Below are 24,040 nucleotides of genomic sequence, written 5' to 3' on the forward strand. Positions count from 1 at the left end.
GCCCCCTGTTCCCGGTGCGACTGTCAACCGGGGCGGAGTGTCCTCAGTGCACTCCGACCTCGTCGTGCCGCCAGAGCGGGGATCGGCTCACGTAAAAGGCGTCAGCGGTCTGCTGCGATGTCCGCAACCCACCCGACCCATCTTGAAGCATGGACCAAGGAGTCTAAGATTGCGTGCGAGTCAGAGGATGCATTCAAAACCCTGTGGCGCAATGAAAGTCAGGGCCGGCCCGCTGAAAAAGCACACACTTGTCCTTAATTGTTATCTTTTTTCTTTTCTTTTTTACTTTGCCACCACATAAATGGCAATAGCAAACATCAGCAGACTGAATATGAGCTATTAGCCCTTAGGCTCATCTGCTCCTGGATGCTTTCATTATTATTGTGGAACTGAATTCCCAATAGGGCATTTTCTGTTACAATGTAGGTTGTTGCAGGAGGCCTACATTCAAACTTTGGTATAGGAAATGACATGTATGTACAGTTGTCATTTGTTGTGTGAGAATAAGTTATTATTTTGTTCTTTATATTCTCACTTGTGGTGAGTGAGTGAGTGAGTGAGTGAGTGAGTGAGTGAGTGAGTGAGTGAGTGAGTGAGTGAGTGAGTGAGTGAGTGAGTGAGTGAGTGAGTGAGAGAGACTGCCCTTTGTACATGTAGCTGTGGCTGACAATAACTAACGATATTATGAATACATTTGCCTCCGAGTCCTGCATGAACTGCATAGACTGTATTTTAACATTGGTCTTATGGTGGTACTTGGAGAGCCAACTACTTTCTCAGGTGGTACTTGGTGTAAAAAGGTTGAGAACCACTGCTCTATGGGCTTTCCCTTGAAGGCAACATGGTAAAATGCTCAAATAGGCTGTAGCCAGGATCATGGGATGAATGAATCTACGAGAGATCACACAACTCGACGGCAGAGATCAGCCACTAACTGGTTAACGGGTGAGTCAATTAGCAGGTTAAGAGTATATATATATTTAGGAGTTGGTGGAGACAAATAGAACTAAAGAGATGGTGAATATTGGACTTAATTTAAATGTGATTTTAAAACAACGTATTTCAATATATCGATATTGTAAAAACTGAATTTCCCCTTCGGGGGATCAATAAAGGTCCATCTTATTCTTCTTCTTTAACAATTCCTATGTAGAAAACAAAACCATCACTCAACACTTTCTTATTTCCCTACTTTAGCTATGGCACCTAACCCGAGCCTACTGGTTCTAAATGATGACATACATCTTTAAAACAAAATCGAATTTTTTTTTTTTTGTACTGTCAGTTCTGTCTTTAAAAATGTATGTTACATTAAATGACTATACTTTTGGCTTTGATTCTTTTAGCGAAGCATTACTGCTGACCATTTTCCAGTGCATTTCCATGAGTGTCCAGATTGATTTTCTCTTTTCAGGACAGCGACTGATTTTAGATCATTTCCCAAAAGAATGCAAATGAAGTTGAAAAAAAATGAAATCAAAGGAATCATAAAAATGAGTTGTGATGGAGGCAATCTATCACAATAAACGTTGCATTATTTATCGGATGCACACAGAGATGGATTTGAAAGCTCTCCGTGTTTGGAAATGTGATTATGCTTCTGAAAACCTTTGCATTTCCAGGCTATAGAATCTAAATCAAACTGGAGTGCCAAACTCAATACTGCTGTTTCATGAGACCACGTAATACAGATGGATCATTGTCATATTAACTGGACTCTGTTTGCAGACGGGGCCTTACCTCAATCACTTTCTTGGTGTGCTGCCCCAAGCAGGGCAGATCCTGTGTAGCCCCCAGGCACCGCACCGCCCAGGGCAGACTCTTCAGAACAGACGTAGCCCTCCTGAAAGCCAGACATGGACCCTCCATGTTGTTGAATTCATAGCTCTCTGCCAGCACTTCAAAAGCATCCTACAGGAGGGGAAGAGGAAACATGTCCAATAGAATATCAGATCAGGAGCATCAAAAGACAGGCTTACTGCACCCATTAGGTGTGTATACAGCCATTTAAATGGGAACTATTAATTGTTATCTTTACTATGTATTATTACTTTTGTCATAGGATAAGTGTCAAGAAAGGCAGGATCGAAATGCTGGTCCAAAAATTAAATTGAGGCAAGTATAACAAAAAGCATGCTTTAAATAGTCAAAGCTGGTCCACACAAAAAAAAAAGCTAAAAGAGCAGGCAAGGTAAAATCAAATGGAAAGTAGCAAAAACAGGGACAAATCAGGATGACTGGACGAAACACAAGGAGCAAAATCCACAGGTAGAAAATGCAGACACGAAACATGGACAAGAACCAGACAGCAGTGCAAGGTAGAAATCACACAGGTGGGAAAACATAAAGACAGGAGGGAAAAACAAATGTAACCCAGGGAGGGAAACGCTTTTCAAGGTAAAAACAGAAACACAAAGACAGAACATGGCAACTTGAGGTTGAGGAAAAAAACAATCTCGGATAGGTTTTGGAGAAAGATCGTGGTTTGGGTTAGATAACTGTAAAAGTGAAACTCAGAACCCTAACCTCAACCCTAACATTGTGTACATAAAGATGGTTTTAACATGGATGCCAACATCCATCCAACACGCCTAACGTTACCAGTTGTTATCGCTTCCATTCAAATGAGTCAGACAGGCCTATCTGCTCCTACTGCTTTGTAAAACTGAAACCTAAAAATAACATGTAATATGTAAAACTGAATGGAACTTAATGTGTTTAATACAAAGAAAGCAACTTCTTCAAACTGGAGCTACAGCACCAGACTGTGTTCACCTTTGCTCATAATTATCGCTAAGATATCCATCATTTTATTGTATTGCTGCTTTTGGTGCTCAACCATGTTAATCAGTGCTAAAATGTAGGCTAGTAGTAGTTTGACTAGCAGGCCCCTTCTGACCCACATCTATAAGGCCAATAACCACTGATAAAGTCTTTTAAATCAGCTGATAACATTGCATGAATCCCCATTTTTGGATTAAACATCAAACCAAGGAGAGAGAGAGAAAACCCAGCGAAGAAAGTGAGAGCTAGCACCGATGTGTCAGGTGTGCATTCACATGTGAGATGCACTGACCCGTACAGGACATCAGATAGGGAACAGAACTCACTCCCCCCCACACCTTCATCACTCTTCTCTGTCACTTTACAGCAGGACATGCTGCATGTTGGTTTCCTCCTGGATGACCAGACAGAGACATTAGAGGCTGGCAAACAGCAGACAGGAAGCTGTCATTTCCCACTTGTTCACAGCAGGCTCCTCGGGGGGAGGGGGGGTCTATGGGCTTTCCCTTGAATGGTAAAATGCTCAAATAGGCTTTTGTCAAGATCATGGAATGAATTAATCTACGAGTGATCACATACTGTAAGTCGGCGGCAAAGATCAGCCACTAACTGGTTAACGGGATGAGGAATGAAGCAGGTTAAGAGTGTATATATATATATTTAGGAGTTGATGGACACAAACAGATCTAAAGAGATGGTAAATATTGGAATTAATTTAAATGTGATTTAAAAAAACCGCATTTCAATATATCGATAGTGTGTTATTAGACTATATATTGTCTTGGTTATTGTAATATGGCAGGACTGGTTTAAAGGATACACTACACTTAAGTAATGTGCTTATCTTAACTGTTCTAGGCATTGTGCCATTGGTCTTCAACAACTAAATACATTTTATCTACATTATAGATCATTAATACAAATCTGTAAATATTTCATAAAAATTGAAAATGAGTCAACCATGCATGATGAAAATTGTAAATGCTGGTTAAAATAATTTAATATTTTGTGAATCTACATTTATAAAAGAATGGTGCTAATAGTGCTGCATTTTGGGGAATATATAGAGAAGTCGAGGATTATACACAATCTTTAACTGTTCAAATGTCAGGTGAGTCACATTCTTGACCAGTGAGACTCTTCATTTAACTGCAGTCACTAAGTATATCAGCAATTTATATCAACTAATCCTTTACCAGACTTTAGAAACCTAAACGTTGTTAATTAAAGAAAATATATAGACTGTAATATCAGTTGGACTGAACACTACAGATCCGGTGTCTGATAGCATCTCAACAGAACAACCCTAGTATCTCTATAAATACCTTTATGATCAGTTTGATAAAAGTTATATTTAACAGATGATGTGTGTTTCAGAAACATCATCTGATATAAACACCCACCATGGTCAGGACAGGATTGGACTGCCCCAAAACATTGCTAAATACAAAATTATCCGAACTTCTATTCTAGTGTGTAGATCATATTTTTGATACACACACAACAATCTCATAGCCCAGGCTAAATTCTACTGTCAGTGAAATTCTTCCTAAGCTAGCTAGCGACTGGTCAGTGTCTGTATGAGTCATGAACATATATCTATCTGCAGTATTAGAAACAAACAATCATGGTAATGTAAATATAAATTACCATCACCCCTTGATGTTCCTCCTCTAATTTTAATTCCCTAGTCAGTGAAGACCTCACTCTGAGCAGGTATATCACACAGCTGTCAATCATTATGTTGTTTTGAATAGCGTTACAAAATAAATGACAGCCCAAAGATCCTGGACTTCTTGACAGATATTCAAATGAAGATTAAACAGGTGCTAGGCATTACATTAACTCTGGATCCAGCCCTTTGTATACTTGGCAATACTGTATAGTGATCTGACGGAGAGAAATACGATTATCTTGTAAAGAATTCTGCTTTTAATAGCAAAAGAAAACCCATAACAGCTTCCTGGTTGAAGCCGCAGCCCTGCAGCAGAATGCAATGAAGAGGCAGGTTTGATCAAAGATGGCCAACATTAAAACAGGCAATACCAGAGCTCTAGTCGCACCTCTTTATTAATATTTACTGTAAATATGATTTTATTATTTTCCTTTTTATTATTTATTTTAGTTCACTGTACTTCTTTTTATTTGGATAGTAACACACTGTTGTTTAGTCAATACACAGGTAGTGAACGGTCATTTCATTTATGTTAAGGGTAGAAAAGTGAAATGTGATGATTTTGTTTATGTCATAGAAAAATTATAAATACCAGTTAAAAAGTCCTAATAGTGTCGATGAAAAACTGATTTAATCTAGTGTACAACACGTATACAAATATCAGCATGTCCCCATGTAATTTGTACAGTTTAAAAAAAGCAAAGTAAAACATATAAATACATTTAAAACTAATCACAATAAAAGATTGATTTGCAATCTAGGCATTGTGCTTTGCAAATTGCCAAATGGTGGCACTATCTCCACAAAACCCTAATGAGTTATTTCACTTTAAGAGAATGAAACAAGAACAAATACATCACCGTCACACTTTGTGATATTGGCTTGCAGCTGGATATTTGTGCTGAAGGGACAAGCTACTGTTGCAGAACCAAGTGAACGGAAAACATGTCACCACATGAGAGTTGGATCATCAATAGAGCCATGTATGAGCTAAACAGGTTATATCATTATGTGGGCTAAGAGACTGCTGTCTGAATGTCTCCGAGCTGCAGATGGGCTTTGTGCCTCAGAACTCCCATTGGTTGAATTCTTTAAAGAGAAGTACCAGGTATGGTTCTCCTTTTAGCCACCTGCTAAAAAAAAAAAAAAAAAAAAAAAAAAAAGTATAGAACAAATTTCAATGAAAAGTAACTAAACACAATTATCACTTTTTGCTCATTTATAGAAGCATGTAACAGAAAATGCTAAAGTGTTGCTGCTTGAACATCCACAGGATATACTTTCTGCCAAAACCCCGAAACATTTTGGATTATGTGCACAATTAAATGCGGGTAATGTGATCATTGCATTTATGTGGTGTATATTTGATCTAATTGTTGATGCGCCATCTCACTTTGTAGTTTTAATTGGTGTGATATTACACTGTACAGAACTCATTTTCCAACCCACCTATTATATTATTATCTAACTGCATTGATGGAGAAACTGTCATCTTTGTCTTCTCAGAAAATGTACCAAAATCCTCAAACCTCTTTGTTCAATCTTGTGTTCTTTTGTGAACTCAACCTGTTTTCGCTACATAGATTCAAATAAAGTTAAATTAAGTCCAACCCCCACCCCTCGCTCCTGCCTTTCGCTCCGTCAACTTGTTGTTCTAATGTTTAATTAACGTCCGGCCATTTACCTTATTCGACAGTCTTTTCATGCTGTTCAGGTTTTGTGCAAAAGTCCTGTTTTACAGCAGATTATTTGACTTGTCATAGTAGGGAAAAAGTGACTGACAACAATAGAACTGTTCTTTTCAAACGTCCGCTTGAACAATACCTGTACCCAGAAACTAAAGCACATACATGGAAACAGGCATCGTTTGTTTCACTCTTACACCTGTGCTAATCCAATTGTTGTTTTTCAGTCTTACCGCTGAGTGATGAGATACTGACCAATACAAAGCAGCCTTCACATCAGCATCGTTTAGCATCTTACGCAAACAACTACAACAAGGAGCAATTTAGCTGTAAGCCCCATCAAGTTGCTTATGGGAACAGTTAGGTGTTTGAAGCTGATTACCAGCAATCTATACAAACTATTCATTTGATGTAACCAAGCAGCAACCTATGGGTCTGAAAAGTAAAGCCAAAGCAGAAGTGCCTTTTAACCTGAATTCTTTATTATGGCTAGCTGCAAAAAGTCAGATTGAATAGAAATCTATGAGAAAAGAAGCACAGCGCAAATTCAATCAGAAATGTACATAACAACTTCCCTCTCTGACTCCCCCAACAATCATCGTTCTGCTGCCAAACTTTAAACATGTTCTCTTCTCTCCTGCAGTCAGCTGTCATTTCAGGCATTAAGGGTTTCCTATTCTACCTACAGCTGCACCTCCACCTAAAGATATACAATATCACGATGGGTCCAATGCCAAAGACTTTTCCCATTTCCAAAAGCACACTCTACTATTGTTTGACTGCCTGTGATGATGAAGAGATGAAGATGCAAGTCGCTCTCTAGTTTCTGTCTCTTTGTATTTTATCCAATGGACAAACTATGAATTACACACGAACCATGGATTGACAATGACTCAAATTCAAAGGAGCTTTATTGAACTCTCAAACTATTGCCTATAGTGGACCGGGCAGTCAACACTTAAACCTCCTTACATGTTATTAAAGTACATTTTTCTGTTGTTTATATCGAACTTCTGGCTATATCTTACACATTGCATTTTAAAGAACACACAACTAAGAGTTTAGTATCTTGTCTTTTTAGTCCCATGTCATGCTTTTCCGGTTATTACCCGTCCCCTTGTGTGTTATGAAGGTTTTTCTGCATGTAAACGGTCTGCAGAGTCAAAAACACTCAAAGAACACCCTGTAGCGAGTAAAACTCTAACACAGTCTATGCTGCCCCAAAACGCCTCGTTGGATATTTCTCATTTTCCATTGTTTACTTCCTGGGTACTGTGACGTGTGAATACCCAGAGGCCACACCCTCTGCCAGCCTTTCACGAAACAAAGCTTCCCAAACATTGCAGCGATTCATGCCGGATATGTACAGCGTAGGGCGCTGAGGAACGATGCTGTTCCTACTTTGTTTGGACCAGCGGGAGATTCGGGTACACAACCTGTAAGTATTCATTGTTGTTTGTGTATTTATGATGTTTAAAACAAACAAGGTATCTACCACGACTGTTTAAATGGGTAAACGTTTTTCGGGCTGCTAAGCCATTGACACAGTGCCAACTGGGATAACTAAGTTGCTAGCATTTCCATAAATCAACTCCAATGTCAGCAGATGGCCTTACATGTATCTCATAGCTGGAGAATGTCTGCATTCACACCCAAAATACTCATAGGCCGTATACTCCGGGTGATTTACCGTAGGGTCAGTCGCAAAACTGAATTACATTATAGTTGGCATTCCTAGCGTTTATGCTACCGAGCTAAAAAAGAAGGCTACCAAGAGCTATACGTTTGCTAGGGGAAAACATTGTTTTTATGCCGGCTACAATGAATGACCGAACGTAGCAGACTACCCCGTATAAGATTGCAATTGTAAACATGTTCTTACTAGCCTAATATGAACCACTAGCTGTTGTTCATAGTAGGTTGCCATATTACACTGAACAACTAGCAAACGTAGGTTAGCATATTAATCTAGCTGGCAAGCTAACAAACCTAAAACAACTAAGTTTCTCTAATATTGTGTGATTTGCATTTGATTTCGTCCAGCCAGATCAGGAAACTCCTGGCGTATCCGGCGGACAACACATGATGGGATGACCACTCTGATGCCTCGTCCTAAAAAGCTGCAATAGGCAAGATGCCGAAAACACCTATAAGGGGAGGAATGGATGAGTGTATATATGTATATTTACACATGTTCATTTTGTACATTTCTAAAAATAAAGTTTGATGGAAATACTTAGTAGCCTTTCTTCCCTGAATTATCAAGGGGGTGTCTCCTGTCCCCGGTACAAACACACTGCCTGAGGAAGGATGTGTATTGTTTTTGTCATTAACCTTTTTCGGGCCATTTATTTATTTATTTTGGTGACGATCCGACCTCCATGCTGCTCCCCTGTTCAAACTGCATCCACCAAACAATATGATTTATCTCGACCTCCCCAAAATAACCAACATCTGACACGGTGTGAGATGTCTTTTTTAGCTGTTCTGTCGTCATTTCCTGCGATCTTCTTCATAAAGTCAGTAGGCTTGTTTGAGACACATTGCGGCTCGCCTCGAAAGTAGACGAGAGTAGCCGATTGCACCCGGGGGAGGTCTCAAAAAGCTCGCCTGAAGTCGGACAGCTCGGAGTGGGCTTGGTCGTCTTCTTCTTCTTCTCTTGGTTTTTTGGCGGATTGCCAACAACTTTAAGGTGCATACCGCCACCTCCGGAGTCGGCTTGACTCGGTTTGCATTTATAAAGAATGCACACATGTGTTTAATCGTTAATGTCAGATATGTAGGTACTAAGTAAATACATTTGTTCCTGCTCAAGATTAGATTCAACTTTATTGTTATTGCACAGATTACAGGTACTGAGACAACGAAATGCAGTTTAGCTTCTAACCAGGTGCAACAAGCAGTAAAGTGGAAAGTAATGTACACAATCTACAGAATAACATATAGAATTAATTAGATGATGAATAAACAGTGAGGGGTATGAATACACTATATCAGCCTGTGAGCAGTATGAACAGTGTGTATGAATATGCTAAGATATATAAAGTATGAAAACGGTAAGCAGTATAGTATAAAATATATATATATTAATTTCATGATGATAAACATTGTGGAACAATGATGAAAAATGGGAATGATGTGGCGACGTAAAACTGACACAAAACAACAACAAACTTTTGCCAGCCAATTGGAGAGTTTCATCAGCAGCACGTGGTAAAAACCACCAATGAGCGCTCAGCTCGAGATACCAGCGAGCCGTTTCCCATCAAGCATTTCGCTTCCGCAGCTCGTGGAGAGCAACTGCGCCAACTCGCCTCGCCTTGCTCTCAAGGCTGCGGGCGTCTTTGTCCCGCGAGATTTCAAAGTCTCATGTGGGCGAGCCTCCAGAGCAAGTCGGAAAAAATGACTAACCATCATGCAACACACTAGCAAGACGTTGATCGCAACTGCTCAGGTCTTGCTTGTCTCAAACAAGCCTAGTCAGAATGAATGAATGAATGGGCGTTTCTTTGACTATTTATAGGCAAATATGGGCGTTACGTGAAAGTAAGGGAAACCGGCGTAGGAAGTGCTGTACGCACTTTCCTCGCCGGTGCGCAATGTTTGGTGAATCGGGAAGTTGCGGAAAATGTATCGACCTATTGTTCGGATTTCTACTACGTAAGCAACCTTCCCACGTGAATCCTACGCACGGCGTTATACATGAGGCCCCTGGACCAAGCCCCCAGGAAGTGCGCCAGACTCAGATGAAAATATTCGTGCTGGCCAAACGGCGTTACCACACTTCCGTTTGGTTGACAGGCCCGGAAACACTTTTTCCCATTGACTTACATGGGGAAAGAGTGGTCTGTAAATCGTTGGATAATTTTTTTTAAATTAAATAAACTACCCAGTATGAACACTTGTAAAGCCCTTATTAAAAACATTCGTTCCTCAAGTTGTAATAATGTGCTAATAACGTTATTCTGAGAGTTATTTCCCTCTGCATTATGAACGCGCATCTAACCCACGGGACCGCGCCGCCCGGCACGTTCATGTTACGTGTCCCGACCAATCAGAGCACACTGTGCTCACAGGGAGGGTGGGGGCTAGAGCTATTGGAGCTACAACGAGCCGTTAAAGGCAGAGAGTGAAATTCAGTGAATACACGTAGTTAACAGAGATGCTGTTTGGGAAACCAATGTGAGTTGCGTTTATCTTTACCCATGGATGCACAATAAGAACGGACCCATGTATCGTCTGTAAGGATATATTTGTATGTATTCATGCAAACTGTGAAGAAGCTTGAAAATGATTTGTGTAGAAAACTGGGCTGGTTTTGGGCCTGCTAACATGTGGTTTTTAGAGGACACAGGAAGAGGGGGAAGGTCAGGAGTTAACATACAGTCATCCCTGATGTGGGGTGTTGATGATCATTTGGGCAGCCAATCACTGGTCTGGAAGGGAGGCGCAGATAACTCCTCCTTGGGTCAGCGAGGGATATAGACAGAAACCCCGCTGTGTTCGGCCTCTTTCTCCTCTGGCTGGCTGGCTGGCTGGCTGGCTGGCTGGCTGGCTGGCTCACGTGAGTATCAGGTAAATGTGGGATCCCACAGAACTGTATGTAATTTGTACTGTATTCATTGTACTTGATTGTATTGCATTGTATATTACCATTAAAGTGGATTATTGTTAAACGGTTACTTGTATGATCTGGATTCCCTTCCTGTAAGATAATGGCTTGTGTAGGGACGCGAGGAGATTTGGAAATGCGGCCTAATTAACATTTATATCTCCTAACACGTCTTACTGCCATCCCACGGAGCTGTAATAATGGATATATTGCACATGTTTGCTGTAATTCATTATCATACTACATGGGCTGTATGATTAAATCTTGTACCGTAAATGTTGTATTAAATAAAGTTAATATTACTTATTATTATAAGTATATATATACAGTGCAATCATTCTTTCATGCTAAATGAAGCTCTGTTGCTTGGATATCACTAGATCCTGTTACAGCGTAATATAAGTACATAACGATTGATGTGTACATTAGCATAATTACTAGCTTGCCGCTAGCTACTAACTGCCGCCTCGTTAATATGAAATCCATCACCATGCTGTCATGAACGTGCGGTGCTGTTACGTGAACGCAAATTGACGTGCTTGATGTGAACGAGCATTTTGGTTAAAGTTGCGCATGCGCTATGAGCGCACATATGGGTACTTCTCAGGCATGCCGGGTAATCTGTGACGTTTCGCTCTCTCAAAAGTTGGGCCATTTTATCATCATGCGCTAATGAGCAACTCTCATAGGAATGAATGAGGCCCACGCTGTATCCAGTTCTTATTATACATCCATGCCCTGGACTCGATGCAGCCGGAGCTCAGGGCAGAGTCGGACATATTCATGCCTTGGTTTCCTCTTCCCTGCCCAAGCCAGCAATCTGAGGTCAGTGCACGACCCGCAGTCATGTGCAGAAATGTGGCCTCAGGTCAGTGAGCAGCAGACTTTAGACCAGCTCACCCAGGAGACGCACTGACCCGTTTACTACAGCACAAGGAAAGGGCCTTTACATCCCAGTAAACACACACAGCTGGGCTCTCTGCACAGCATGCCACAAACAGAAGGAGGAAGCTTGTTATTGGATAGGTGACGGGGCGTGCTTGAGTTGTGCCAGGTTAATGTGCATTGTACAAATAGTTGTCTACATGTGTGTGATGGCCACATCCACACAGGGTAAAGCAATAACACTGCACCCTCACCTCCGATAGTTCTACCTCATTTAGTTGCAGTCAACAATTAACACCTATCAGGATTATCAACACAAGACAATCTATTTCAGCCATGGTTAGTTTACTTGACAGAAAACATGAGCAAATGTTCTGGCAGCAGCCCCATAATCACTTAAAAGTAACAATATCCCGGTGCTGGATTATGACACGAATCACATATTTATGTTGAGCTCCTGTATGTATCAAATACAATTGTTGTAAAATGTCTGCACTAATAACTATGTTAAGACTAAACGGGCTCACAGCTCATGATCTGAAATAAAACACTGAAGCCCAAAAAAACAATTAACTTCTGATATAAATAGTGACCTCATTACTTGCTTTAAACCTGACATTATTTAGTTTATGTTCACACATGTTAGCACAGGTATTTGTTTGTATTAATAATGTTATTTTTCTTTGAGTTACCGTGGTGGTTGGAGGAGTTTACTTCCTGGTTCAGCAAAATGTGTGGCTGAGGGCTGAGGACCCATAAATACTGCCAGCAGCCAATTTGGGACAAACCATGTGCTCATGTCAAAGGGTTTTTTGTCAATGTCTTTGTGTATGCTGTTAATCTTAATTACCTCTTGTCTTCTATTTGGTTTGGCCAAGCCGCGATAGATATGTTCCCTTTTGTGTCATTGTGGCAGGTTGTTTTTTTCAGTTAACACAAGTTTAGTTGCTTGTATATCTATCAGAGTTATTTTCTGTTGACCACTTGTATAGGGCTAGTTATTAAGAAATCTTGGTTTATAATGTTTTTTGAATTTTTGGTTTAATAACAAACCCATTTTCTTTAAACAACTCCTTTGTCCTGTTGCCTTACTGCTTGGTCCCTGACAATATGGTGGCATAGTGTTCCTTGAAGGTCACTACTGATAAGCAAAGGGAAAGCTAAAATACCCAAAAATAATAACCCTCAATACTTGCATAAACATTGTACACCGTGAGCCAAACAAATGATTCCCCTTGGCAACAATGTCTACAACACATGTTTCAAACCTGATACAAAATAACAACCTACTAACATCCACACTAGGGTGCATCACATTTGAATGGGAAATTTTAATTTCAAAATATCAATTTGGCTGGCATTGCATTGTGTTCCAATTAACATAAAAATGACTTTTGCAAAGTTTTGAGGAATTCCATTGAGATTTAGGGGTGCCACCTAAGACATGAACTTTTGTGAAATTTCAAAAATTTACAATTTTTAGTCTAATTGCCAAAAGGTTGACTGGAAATGTTGAGTACAGTGAATTTTTATACAGTAACATGTTCTATAGGGTTATCAAAGTAAAAGTTGTTTGTTTGCCCTTTGGGCAACTTGGGCATTTCTCAGAATTCAATTTTCAAGATTCTCCATTCGTTTGTCCTATAGACAAAATTAATGGAGCTCAATGGGACATGTTCACGTTACCCTGAGTTTTTTGCAGCAGTGATGGATGTCGGACACACATATAAAGTTGAATTGACTTTATTGTTAAATTCAAGGGGCAATACTGACACACTTAAAAGAACAAACCCTAACTAAACTTCAAACTTAATTGCTCAGTCTGTGCCAGAGTCCGCTCCACTGAGCAACATCACCAGGGAGAAAGAGAGAGGAAATGGAACCTGAACTCTGAACCTAGCCCGTGCGTCTCCCCCCAGATATATCTCCCACCCGCCACCCAAGAGTAACCGTCCTATCGCAAGCTTGCGATTAGCTTGCGTTTGCAGCGGCGAAGGGTTGGCTGTTGGCTGCGGTCATGTTCAACTGCCTGCAGCACATTCTGCAGGTGCTGCTCCTTCCTGGCCACTGCGACGAAGTCGGACGTGAGCTTGACGCCACGCTCGGCACAGTCATTGACCACGTTCATTGCACATACATTGACCTCACTTTTTTTTAACGCAGCATTGGTCGCCCATTCCTTCACATCGAGAGACATACATTCTGGATCTATGTGCAGCTGGTGCATCCCAAACCAGCAATCCTTATTGGCGAGATCAGCCAAGCTGGTGGTTGGCAAGAGGGTGGGGAACTTTGGCTTGCCAAAGCCAGTGCCAAAGCGCTGCTCAGAGATGTGCATGGGGAGATCAGCGGGCTTGTGCTCCAAGATCGCACTGGCAAGTGCACGCTTGTCCTCATTGGGCACCTTGCTGCTGAAGAGAGCCAGGGGTAGCATCTCACCTGTCAGGTACCAGCGATACCTCTCCAGTGCCTTGATCGCTGATGCTGCAATGCCCTCATCTACAGCCTTGTATGCCTGCAGGTGGTGGTAGAGTGTCAGGTCATTCCAGGCAGCATCTACAGATTTCTCGCAGGTCAACCACCACTTTGCATAGATGTGTGTAATGAAAATGGCAAATGCCCGAATCTTCGGCACCTGCTGCCGTGTGGTAAGTGTGCCCTGGGAAAGCAACGCGATGTGCTACTTCATCAAAGCCAGCTTGAGAGTATAGAGCAGCTTGGCCATCCATCGTGCCTTGTGGAGCGCTCCCGGTCGTTTGAAGGTCACTGCAGTCTGCTCTTCACCACCTGTATCCAGAAACACAAGACACAGATGCACAAACTCACGGTAGTCACCTCACTTGTGGTCATGAAGAGAGATGTGTACATTCACCGCCTGACTCTGCAACCAGGCCACGCGTGAAGGCAGCCAGTTGCGTTGGTGACATCTTCAACCTTGTAGCCAGTGACACAACACTTGGTCGGCTAAGGATGTCATGTGGAATGAAGACGTTTGTTCCAGTCTTCTTATGCTTGTGGGATGGTTCGCCCTCAGATGTTGGACAGACTGTTAGTATCCTCTTCTGGCTCCTCATCACTCTCCGACACCAAGCTGGACATTGCCGTCATCTCCTCCTGCTCCTTTTCACAGCGGGACTGCCTGGCTGCTGCAGCAGCTTGACGCTCCTCTCGCCGCTTCACCTTGAGCTGCAGCTTTTTGTCCAATACACCAAATGTGGCCACTCTGTCGGTCTTCATGCTGGCCAAGAAAGCTAGGACTTATGGGTTATCAATCAGCTTTTCAACATTTGGAGGCCACAGCGGAAATGTGGCATCAAGTCTGCACTCCATTTTCTCCAATTGTTTCGCTGTAGTCTCACTGGAGCGCTTGGCCTGGGAGATTTTCCGCAGCTTGTTGTTAGCATTGACTCAGTCTACCATCTTGTGGCAGGTACGCTTGTCGCTCATCATTGCGATGTTCGCTTTCTTGTAAAATGGCCGCACCTGCTCCAGGACACCCTTGGTTGCCTCGAACTGCGACAACGCTCCGTTTGCACCAGGTTTCTTGGCAAGCATGCAGCGTATGATCTGACGACCAGTTGGCAGTTTGGAGCCAGTGATGATGCCATCCTCACTGGTGATGCTGGGGCCCAGACCAAAGACCAGGCTGCGACTGCTAGTCTGGCAGGGACCAGTTTGTGAGGGCAGCATCTTAGGAGAGCTGGATCCTGGGGTGGTTTGTGTTGTGCAGTGCCTGGGAAGGAAAAGGACACAAGCTCAAGGATAGTGTTTCAAATCATATCTTAGCATACTTAATATCACTCAATTATGATAAACCATGCTGTATTTTAGCTGTACATCGTCCAACTTCATCATTACAATGATAACTTACTCTTACATCACTACCAGAGTAGCTAGCTGTGCTTGCAAATATACCTATGTTTAAAATGTTAATTTAATACAAGGATAGAGTTTAAAATCATATCTTGGCATACTTAATATCACTCAATTATGATAAACCATGCTTGCATAAGCCTCAAATGTTAGCTGTACATAGTCTAACTTCAACATAACTTACCGTTACTACCAGAGTAGCTAGCTGTGCTCGCAAATATACTTATATTTAAAATGTTAATTTACTGTAACAACTACAATGCTACTCTCAATAAACATGAGACATCAATACTCTGAATATGACATTGTCCACTCTAGAATAGCTGCAACTGTTGATGTTAAGCTTAATAGCTTAGCTAACATAGATAGATAACTGTGGTTAGCAAACTATTGCTAGCTAACGTTAGCTAGATGTAATGAGCACCAAATACCTATAAATATGACTTAAGTATACAAAGATACAACTACAGATATGACAGTAATATGTAATAATACATACCCAACACAAAAACAGAAAGATCACCTCAGTTTTCTTGAACTGCAGTCTTGTTTACCTCAGATCTCCATGGCGCCCATTGAGCACTGTTTACCACTTTATCCAACAAAAACAGATGTGCGGTGGCACCCCTAAATCATCATGTATTGGAAACATATTTTGCATGTGTTGTTTCTACATATATTGGAACACTTTTAGCACCCAGCCATATCAAAATTCAAGAATTGTGTTTTTTGATGCACCCTAATCCACACTCTTTCCTTTTTTCGCTAAACATAAAGGCAGGAGGTAGGAGAGACAATTTAAGATGTAACTCCATACACAGCATGCGTGTTTTCTTAATTTGGAACCACATACAGAAACAACACAGGTATTTAATTAAAGATGCAATACACCGTTTGTTATATATGTATTATTTCGAGTCAAGCTCCAACCTCTGTTAAACTGAAGATCTTAAAGGGCCCATGTCATGCTTTTCTGGTTATTACCCGTCCCCTTGTGTGTTATGAAGGTTTTTATGCATGTAAACAGTCTGCAGAGTCACAAACCCTCAAAGTACACCCTGTAGGTAGTACAACTCTAACACAGAAAAGACCTGTCTATGCTGCCCCAAAATGCTTCGTTGGAGATTTCTCATTTTCCATTGTTTGCTTCCTGGGTACAAATGGACCAATCCGCGGAGCACCTCGAACACCAGGATCCCTTGGCTAACTAACAGGGAGTCCCATTGACTTGCATAGAGCTCCCTGAACGCTGGTAATAGACGAGTTGGGATGGCGGAGAAATGCTCTCCGCAGACCCATTCTCACAGCGTTTTAAACCTTTTTCTTACTCAATATCAAGCCACACTTATTGTTTTTACTTCGGCTGTGAGTGTTTGTGTGCTCAGGATGAGTTTCGCTGTGTCTCGCTGTATCGCCGACCCGGAAACCTGTCCGCTCCTCGCAGCAGCAACGAGCCTCGCAACAAGCCTCGCAACAAGCCTCGCAACATCCCGACCAATCAGAGCACACTGGGCTCGAGGGAGGGGGGGGGGGCAGGAGCTCCAACAAGCCGTTTAGGACAGAGAGTGAATACCTGGTGAATACACATACTATACAGAGATGCTGTATGAGGAATCAATGTGATTTTGGAAAATTGCACAATTTATATGTATTCTAGTTAGTAGACCTCAACAATGGAAATATCATCAGTAGAAATGGCCATGACATGGGACCTTTAAAAGTAAAGTTGATGTGGAAGTCACTTGCATTCACAAGTAGACCAGCAGAGGGTGACTCAACTGATTGTAAAGAATGACTCAGAATGTATAGAGGACTACCAAATAATAGCCGCTTTCACACCAAGTACTTTGCCATACTTAGTTCCCAGCACTTAGTTCCCAGCACTTAGTACTCCCATGGAACTAAGAGCCGATCGCGTTCACACCGGAATAAGTTCCCTGAGGGAAGATTACGCAAATGAAGCTGCTGACTTCACTTCTTCTTCTTCTTCTTCTGCTTTGGGTTTACTGGCAGGCCGCAAACAACTTCAGAAATTTGAACTTTCACCTCTCTAGCAGGCACTAAAAAGGGGGTAAAAGTTCTCATGAACTAAGTTCTCTTTTCTTTTTTTTCTTTTTTTTGCAGTTATAAAATAAACAGACATTGCTCCAGATAACAAAACATGTAACAGCTAAACAAAACGTAACGGGGGGGATGCAAGGATGACTTCCTAAGACAGCTGATTGTGACATACACAGGACATTACATACACAATACATTATACATTACACAGGAGATGCCATATTGACAGGGTCAGATAGGAGAGCTGCGGACAGTGAACAGCAATCCTCCTGTCTCCCCTCAAAATCCCCCAGCAGAGAAGCTGCACGCTCCATGTTCAGTAGGTCCAGATACTCCCTCAGCCGTGAGTCCCTAGTAAAGCAGGCTGGTTTGCGTTCCTTCCAGTTTAGTAGGATGAGTCTTTTTGTGGCTAAACAGCCCAATGTCCAGAGCCGATCGGCAGTCCTTGCAACATTGCCATCTGGCTTGAGACCCAGTAGACATGCAATGGGACATGTAGGGAAATTAACTTTTAAAGATTCAGACATTAAGGATATTACTTCTGACCAAAGTTATTTTACCGCTGGGCATTCCCAGAGTAGGTGCAACAATGTACCTCGCTTGCCACATTCATGCCAGCATAAGTCTCTGTGTTTATTGTCCATCTTGGATTTTGGAACAGGGGTGATGTAAGCTCTATTGAGAATTTTGAACTGTATGATCCTGAATCTTACACATTTAGAAGAGAACAGAGCTGACCTCCAAATGGAGTTCCATTGCAAAGCAGACAGAGAGATATTCAAGGCATGCTCCCAGGACAGTTGGACAGGAGAATAGGTATTCGGGGCAGCCCTAGATAATAATTTATAAGTTCTCTTTTTGGTGTGAACGCAAAATCCCAGGAAGTATCCGAACTAAACAGGAAAAGTACGGGGGAAAGTACTCCGGTGTGAAAGTGCCTAATGACCCTCCTACTTCTTACTTGCATTTTTTACTTTACTTTTTATATTAAGTTATTTTCAATATAGCATGAAGTTCTCTTTGTGAAATGTTATGTAATTTAGAGGACAATAGACAATAAAAAAGGGTTTGTTAGAGAGGTTATCTTATAGAATTACGTTTTTCGCCGTTTGATATCAATTTGTGGATGTTAATTGTAATCTTTTGGTCACCTAAAAAGGTCAGTGTTAGGATTTACTGAGCTCTATACCTCTTTAAAAATATATATATAAATACCAACATCCAAAATGGAACAAATCCCAGTGACAATGTCCGATTCTGACATATTGTCTTTGTTTCCAGTGTTGCAGTCTAAAAAAAGCTAAAGACTATACTATTGTTTTGATCACTCTCAATGCACTCATTGACCACCATTTCAGCATCGTGCAGAGGCAGATGTTTTCAGAAAAAATATTTGTGATAAAGCCAGTGGATGTTACCTATATATCATCAGACAGATGCATTTTTGAAGATCTTTATTCTATGGAGACATAATTGCATTAGTGTATCTAGTAGCAAAATCACACTCAAGCAGAACACCCCATTATAATGATCTCACCTGTAGAAAAAATAATAATACCTCTCACACAGACACACACTCTCTGCAGAAGGTCTGTCAACCTGTCATGTTGTTTTAGCAGCTGCATGGAGTCATTGCTCCGTGCTCAAAAACCCACTCTGCATATGCGTTCATCTAATTAATAAAGAGTTAGTGATGGTAGGGAGACTTGGTGTGGAGGAAGTTGATATAGCACGCCGATTTACCCCCCGCCACCAGATATCACGGACTCGCCTGCTAGTCATGTCCGCACAGCAGCCCGCCATGCAGCATGCATAAAAAAAACATAAAAGGAGGTCAGAGAAACCGGTGAAAAGAGTTACAACACGGGTAACAGCTGGATGGATATATTTAATGAAGAAGTACCCAAATCTGAATGTTTTTCTTTGTGTATTTGTCAAGTTTACCTCATGAGGAATGCAAATTACCTAGTACAAAAGCCTTCAAATGAATGAATATAGTATGAAATCCAACAAGATGTTGTCACACATCTAAACCAAACAAGCACAGGTTGACCCATGTATGATCTTTACTGCTTTTTGTTTGTTAGCTCTTTTAGTTGAAATGTTAACTCGCTAGGGGAATGGAGGGAATCAATTTGATGCATTTAAGGTTCAGTGCTCCCATATACCCCATCCACCCATCTCCTCATCCGTGGCGTTTGCCTCTACTATCAATACATTGTAGGCCTTTTTCCTGAAGGGAAACCAATTCAGGATGTTAAGCTTCTTCTCTCGGCTGCTCTTTTTTTATCTCTTTCTATCTCTGCCTGCTTTATTCTGTGTGTGCAAGTGTGTGTGTCGCCATCAGAGAAAAGGCATGCGATGCTCCCTGTCAATCGCCCAAGACACAAATGTCAATTTTTGTGTCAGTGCATGTCAAGCTTATGGTGAAAATATGACAGAGGACTCATTGCTAAGCAGACTTCATTTTTTTTTAAAGAGAGGTCTTGTGTCTAGTGTGGATTTCCCCGTCACAGCCGGAGACAACAAGAGTGAGAGAGAGCAGTCAGGGGGGGGGGGGTGAAAGAGTGTGAGGCAGAGATGGTGAGGGATAAAGAGGTAGCGGGATAAAAAAATCAATAGTGCATGGCTGTGGAATGAAGGGCTGCTTGCTGCCGGTGTGTGATTGACACCTCACTGGGGTGCTGTTTGAGATGATGCTCATCCTGTCTTCCTGATTCTCAACACCTCTCTGCAACACCTACTTCCTTCCTCTTCCCCAGAGCACCCTGCTGACCTGCGGGGGTGCTCCTCTCCTCCCCTGCCATCCTGAAGGCAGGTTGTTTTCTCCAACATTTCCAATTCCAATTTCCATTTTCAATCCATTTATACAGAGACTGTTTGCCTCACTACACCTCACTGTCAAATTAATTGGATTTGGGTAGTGCTGGAAACTGGTCAATTGAATGTATGTCTTTGTCTTACTACCAAAAGAAAAAGCAAAGGTTTCAAATACTTGCAAACAAATCCAGATGTTGTAAGTCCTACTATGCCAGGAGTGTGGCTCAGAATGTGTTGCAGTATGGTTAAAGCTAGAAAAAGGTGGTGATTAGCTTAGAGTAGCTAAACATAGTGAGCGCTGTGTCTCAACTGGAATACTTTCCTAAGTACACTGCCTAGTCAAACACTGTAAACTAGGGGTCGGCAACCCGAGGCTAGGCACTAGGAATAAGTGTGCAAAAAAAACGTTGTATACAAAAAAAGGGCAAATTACCAATAGCCAGAGCGCGTCACCCGTTACCTGCAGAAGGAAGCCGCAGAGGGTAATCTAGAGCCCGCTCTCTTTAACTCCAATCGACTTTCTGCTGCTTTCCTACGTGGTGAAACGAGGACCAGCCGCTGTGTTTATTTCTCGGACGCGAGACAACGGCCCCCCGAGCCGAATGAAAGAAATCTCCGCCGCATAGTGAACGGACTTCACGCACCCATATAATCATTACCAACAACGGTTCCATGTACGAGGTTTCGTGTCTTGGCAGATATAGGTTATTAGTGTGTGTTATCAATCTTTTGTTTGCATTACATGCTACTGTTGTGACGGACCGCCGAGTCCGCTGTGTTTTAACTGTGCCAATCAGTGTTACCGCATGTGGTTTTATTTATATATTTACTCGCATTGATTGTATAGTTTTGTTAGTATCTCTACCGCATGTTAAGTCAGTAAAGTTAAACTGTCACTTATCTGTTAAATTCTTAGAACACGCCAGGTGAGCTCAAACTTCACCTGTCGGGTTCCTGAGTGATAATTGCACAGTTACAGCACCTTTACGCAGTAGCAGGATTCTCTCTTTTCTTTCAGTTTTACAGTGCTTGTGTTAACTTAGTCTTAGTCCCTGTGAAACTGTACGCTGCTCTTTTGTATCAGTTAAAGGTCCAGAGCACATCAGAGAACTCAACTTGCCTGCCTGTTGTGTGATAAATCAGATGTGGATGTTTTCATATGGATAGGAGCATACTTGGTGCTCATGTTTCTGTTTGTTACATTTAATTCACACGTTTTACATTTTCTGTTAACACATTGCAAGTTCTTATTCATAACACTCCGTTCGATGTCTCACTATGGGATGCGCCTCAACGCGTATGCATCAGAAGCATCAATCTCATTACGCCAATCCTGATTGGCTGGTGATCTTGACGACTACGTCAGGGAATCCACCCACCCTTTAAGTAGCTTGCGCTACGTCGCAGCGTGATTCAAACACCTCTTCTCGCTTCGGAGCACATCTCAAAAATATCAGTAGCCGGGCTAGCTTAACTGTCCACAGACTGAACCACAAGCTAACCTTCGGTCGCCGGACGCTAGCCAGCTACTTTTGCTTCGCACAAAGATTTGATTTATTAATACACCAGTTAATACTAAAATCTGCCCCGCCCTTTTTTTCCTAAATAACGGTAAGGTTTTTTTTTGTTTTTTTTTCAAACGGTAACATACCTGTTACTGGTTTGTCCCTTCACGTCGACACCCCGGCGAGCGAGGATGGACCCTTCTCTCCCTCACACCAGAGGAGACGGAGGCTCGGAGGCTCGACTCTGTGGCTGCAGGTTCAAGATTTTGAGCACGGACTCACACCAGGTCTGCTCGTCCTGCCTTGGGCTGGAACATGCCCGAAAGGCTATCGACGCCCCCGGTTCGTGCGGACACTGTGCCCGCTTCACCACCAAGAGCCTCCGCCGACGGCTAGCGCGCCAAGCTAGCCTGTCTGGACAAGACCCCTTCATGCCTGTTGGTTTGCCGGTCGGCAATCGAGGCATGGTGGCGACCACCGCGGGAGTTGAGCCCCTCACGGTGTCAAGCGGTCGACTATTCATTCGCAATATGGGCTGATGTTGTCCTGGTTTGGAATTTTTCCGATCATTTCCCTAGGAGGAGTTGGCAAAAACGCCCATAAAATGCACATTTTCCAAAATGGCCGACTTTATTGGGGGCGGGGCTAATGGAAGCCATTTTGAAATATGTCCGCAATTTCATGAGGAATGTCTGTGCCAAGTTTCAGGTAGTTCGGAGAAACTATATTTGACTACCGCACAATAGGGGGCGCTACTGAGCCGTATTTGCTAAAACGTACGATTGTGTACAGTCTGGAAAAGATTGTGGGCTGTGACATGTGTTCCGAGTTTAAAGGCCGTAACTCATTTTCCCCCCCACGTAAGTGTTTTTAACCCTTCGATTTCAAGAAAAAACTGAATAGGACACGCCCACATTTTCCATTGGTTGCGACCCTTTAAATCTCACCCTGCCAGTATGTCTATGACAAAATATATTTATTTCGTCCATCGGTTCTTGAGATATAAATTAGTTGTGTTTTTGGCGCCCCCTATTGTCCGAAATGAACATGCTTTTGTGTGCCTATTCTGAACCTATCCACCGAAATCTGTGATATTTGGATACATTTCGGATGAATTGTGAGTATTTATTATTTATTTACGTTTTTTTTGATTGATGTCGGCCACATTTTTCCACACCTCGTGCTCATTTTCTACGGTAATGTGTCTGACCCTCCACTGATGCTGTGCACTAAGTTTGGTGTGGAAAATCAAGAAATTGGAATTTCAGTTAATATGTCACTGTTTTTGACATTATGCTAATTTAAAAAATCAAAGTAGGCGGAGCTTCGGGATTTGAGAGGATAATATGTAGAGCTGCTCCACCCGGGTAAGTGTGCAACATTTCAGGTCCCTCAGAGTTACGCTGCGACTATGTAAATATTTCGAAAAACTGAATTTTCACAGGTGGCGCTAGAGAGCAAGTTTGACATTTTTCACCCATCAAATCCAGAATGTTACATTTTTCAATAGGTCTTCGCACACTTCGTGCTCAGGCCTTAATAAGAATTCTAAGCATAACAATAGGTCTTCGCACACTTCGTGCTCAGGCCTTAATAAGAATTCTAAGCATAACAATAGGTCTTTGCACTTCGTGCTCAGGCCCTAATAAAGACACAGAGAGCAGACAACAGGGAAGTGATCACATCTCCACTCGCTCTGAGAAGCGAAAAGTGGAAGGTGCTCACAAGCTCTGCTTGGGTTTTCAAAACGATATCACGGGGCTACAGACTCCAATTCGCTGTCACCCCCCCTCACTTCTCGGGCATTGTGCATTCACAAGCCCGGGGAGAGTCGGCTCATATTCTAGAGCAGGATATTCTCTCGCTACTAGAAAAGAAAGCCATATCCATAGTACCCTCCGAACAGAGTCAGAGCGGCTTCTATTCCAAATATTTCCTCGTTCCCAAACAGGGAGGGAACGGAATTCCCCCTATCCTAGATGTAAGGGCTTTGAACAAGTATCTCAGAAAATACAAATTCCGAATGCTCACATCTCTGCTGCGTCTCGTACGTCAGGACGATTGGTTCACATCAATCGACCTGAAAGATGCGTATTTTCACATCCCAATATATTATCCACACAGGAAATATCTGAGGTTC

General features: G+C 42.1%; 2 protein-coding genes across 4 annotated transcripts in view; one reads left to right on the forward strand and one right to left on the reverse strand.

The window, feature by feature from the left end:
• Positions 1 to 24,040, reverse strand: part of dntt (deoxynucleotidyltransferase, terminal) — a 195,482-nt gene that overhangs the window by 143,520 nt on the left and 27,922 nt on the right. For both annotated transcript variants that reach the window (XM_034101152.2, XM_071205695.1), the window contains exon 4: positions 1,741 to 1,911. In XM_034101152.2, coding sequence (XP_033957043.1) covers positions 1,741 to 1,911 — 171 coding nt within the window. The remainder of the gene's footprint in view (positions 1 to 1,740; positions 1,912 to 24,040) is intronic.
• blnk (B cell linker) overlaps positions 747 to 24,040 on the forward strand; it is a 156,257-nt gene continuing 132,963 nt past the window's right edge. Inside the window, exon 1 of one of the 2 annotated variants that reach the window (XR_011644542.1) lies at positions 747 to 945. The gene's annotated coding sequence lies outside the window, so the exon portion shown is untranslated. The remainder of the gene's footprint in view (positions 946 to 24,040) is intronic. The other variant, XM_034101149.2, reaches the window with a different exon arrangement.

This window comes from Pseudochaenichthys georgianus, chromosome 15 (assembly GCF_902827115.2).
Source record: "Pseudochaenichthys georgianus chromosome 15, fPseGeo1.2, whole genome shotgun sequence".
NCBI classification, from domain to species: domain Eukaryota; kingdom Metazoa; phylum Chordata; class Actinopteri; order Perciformes; family Channichthyidae; genus Pseudochaenichthys; species Pseudochaenichthys georgianus.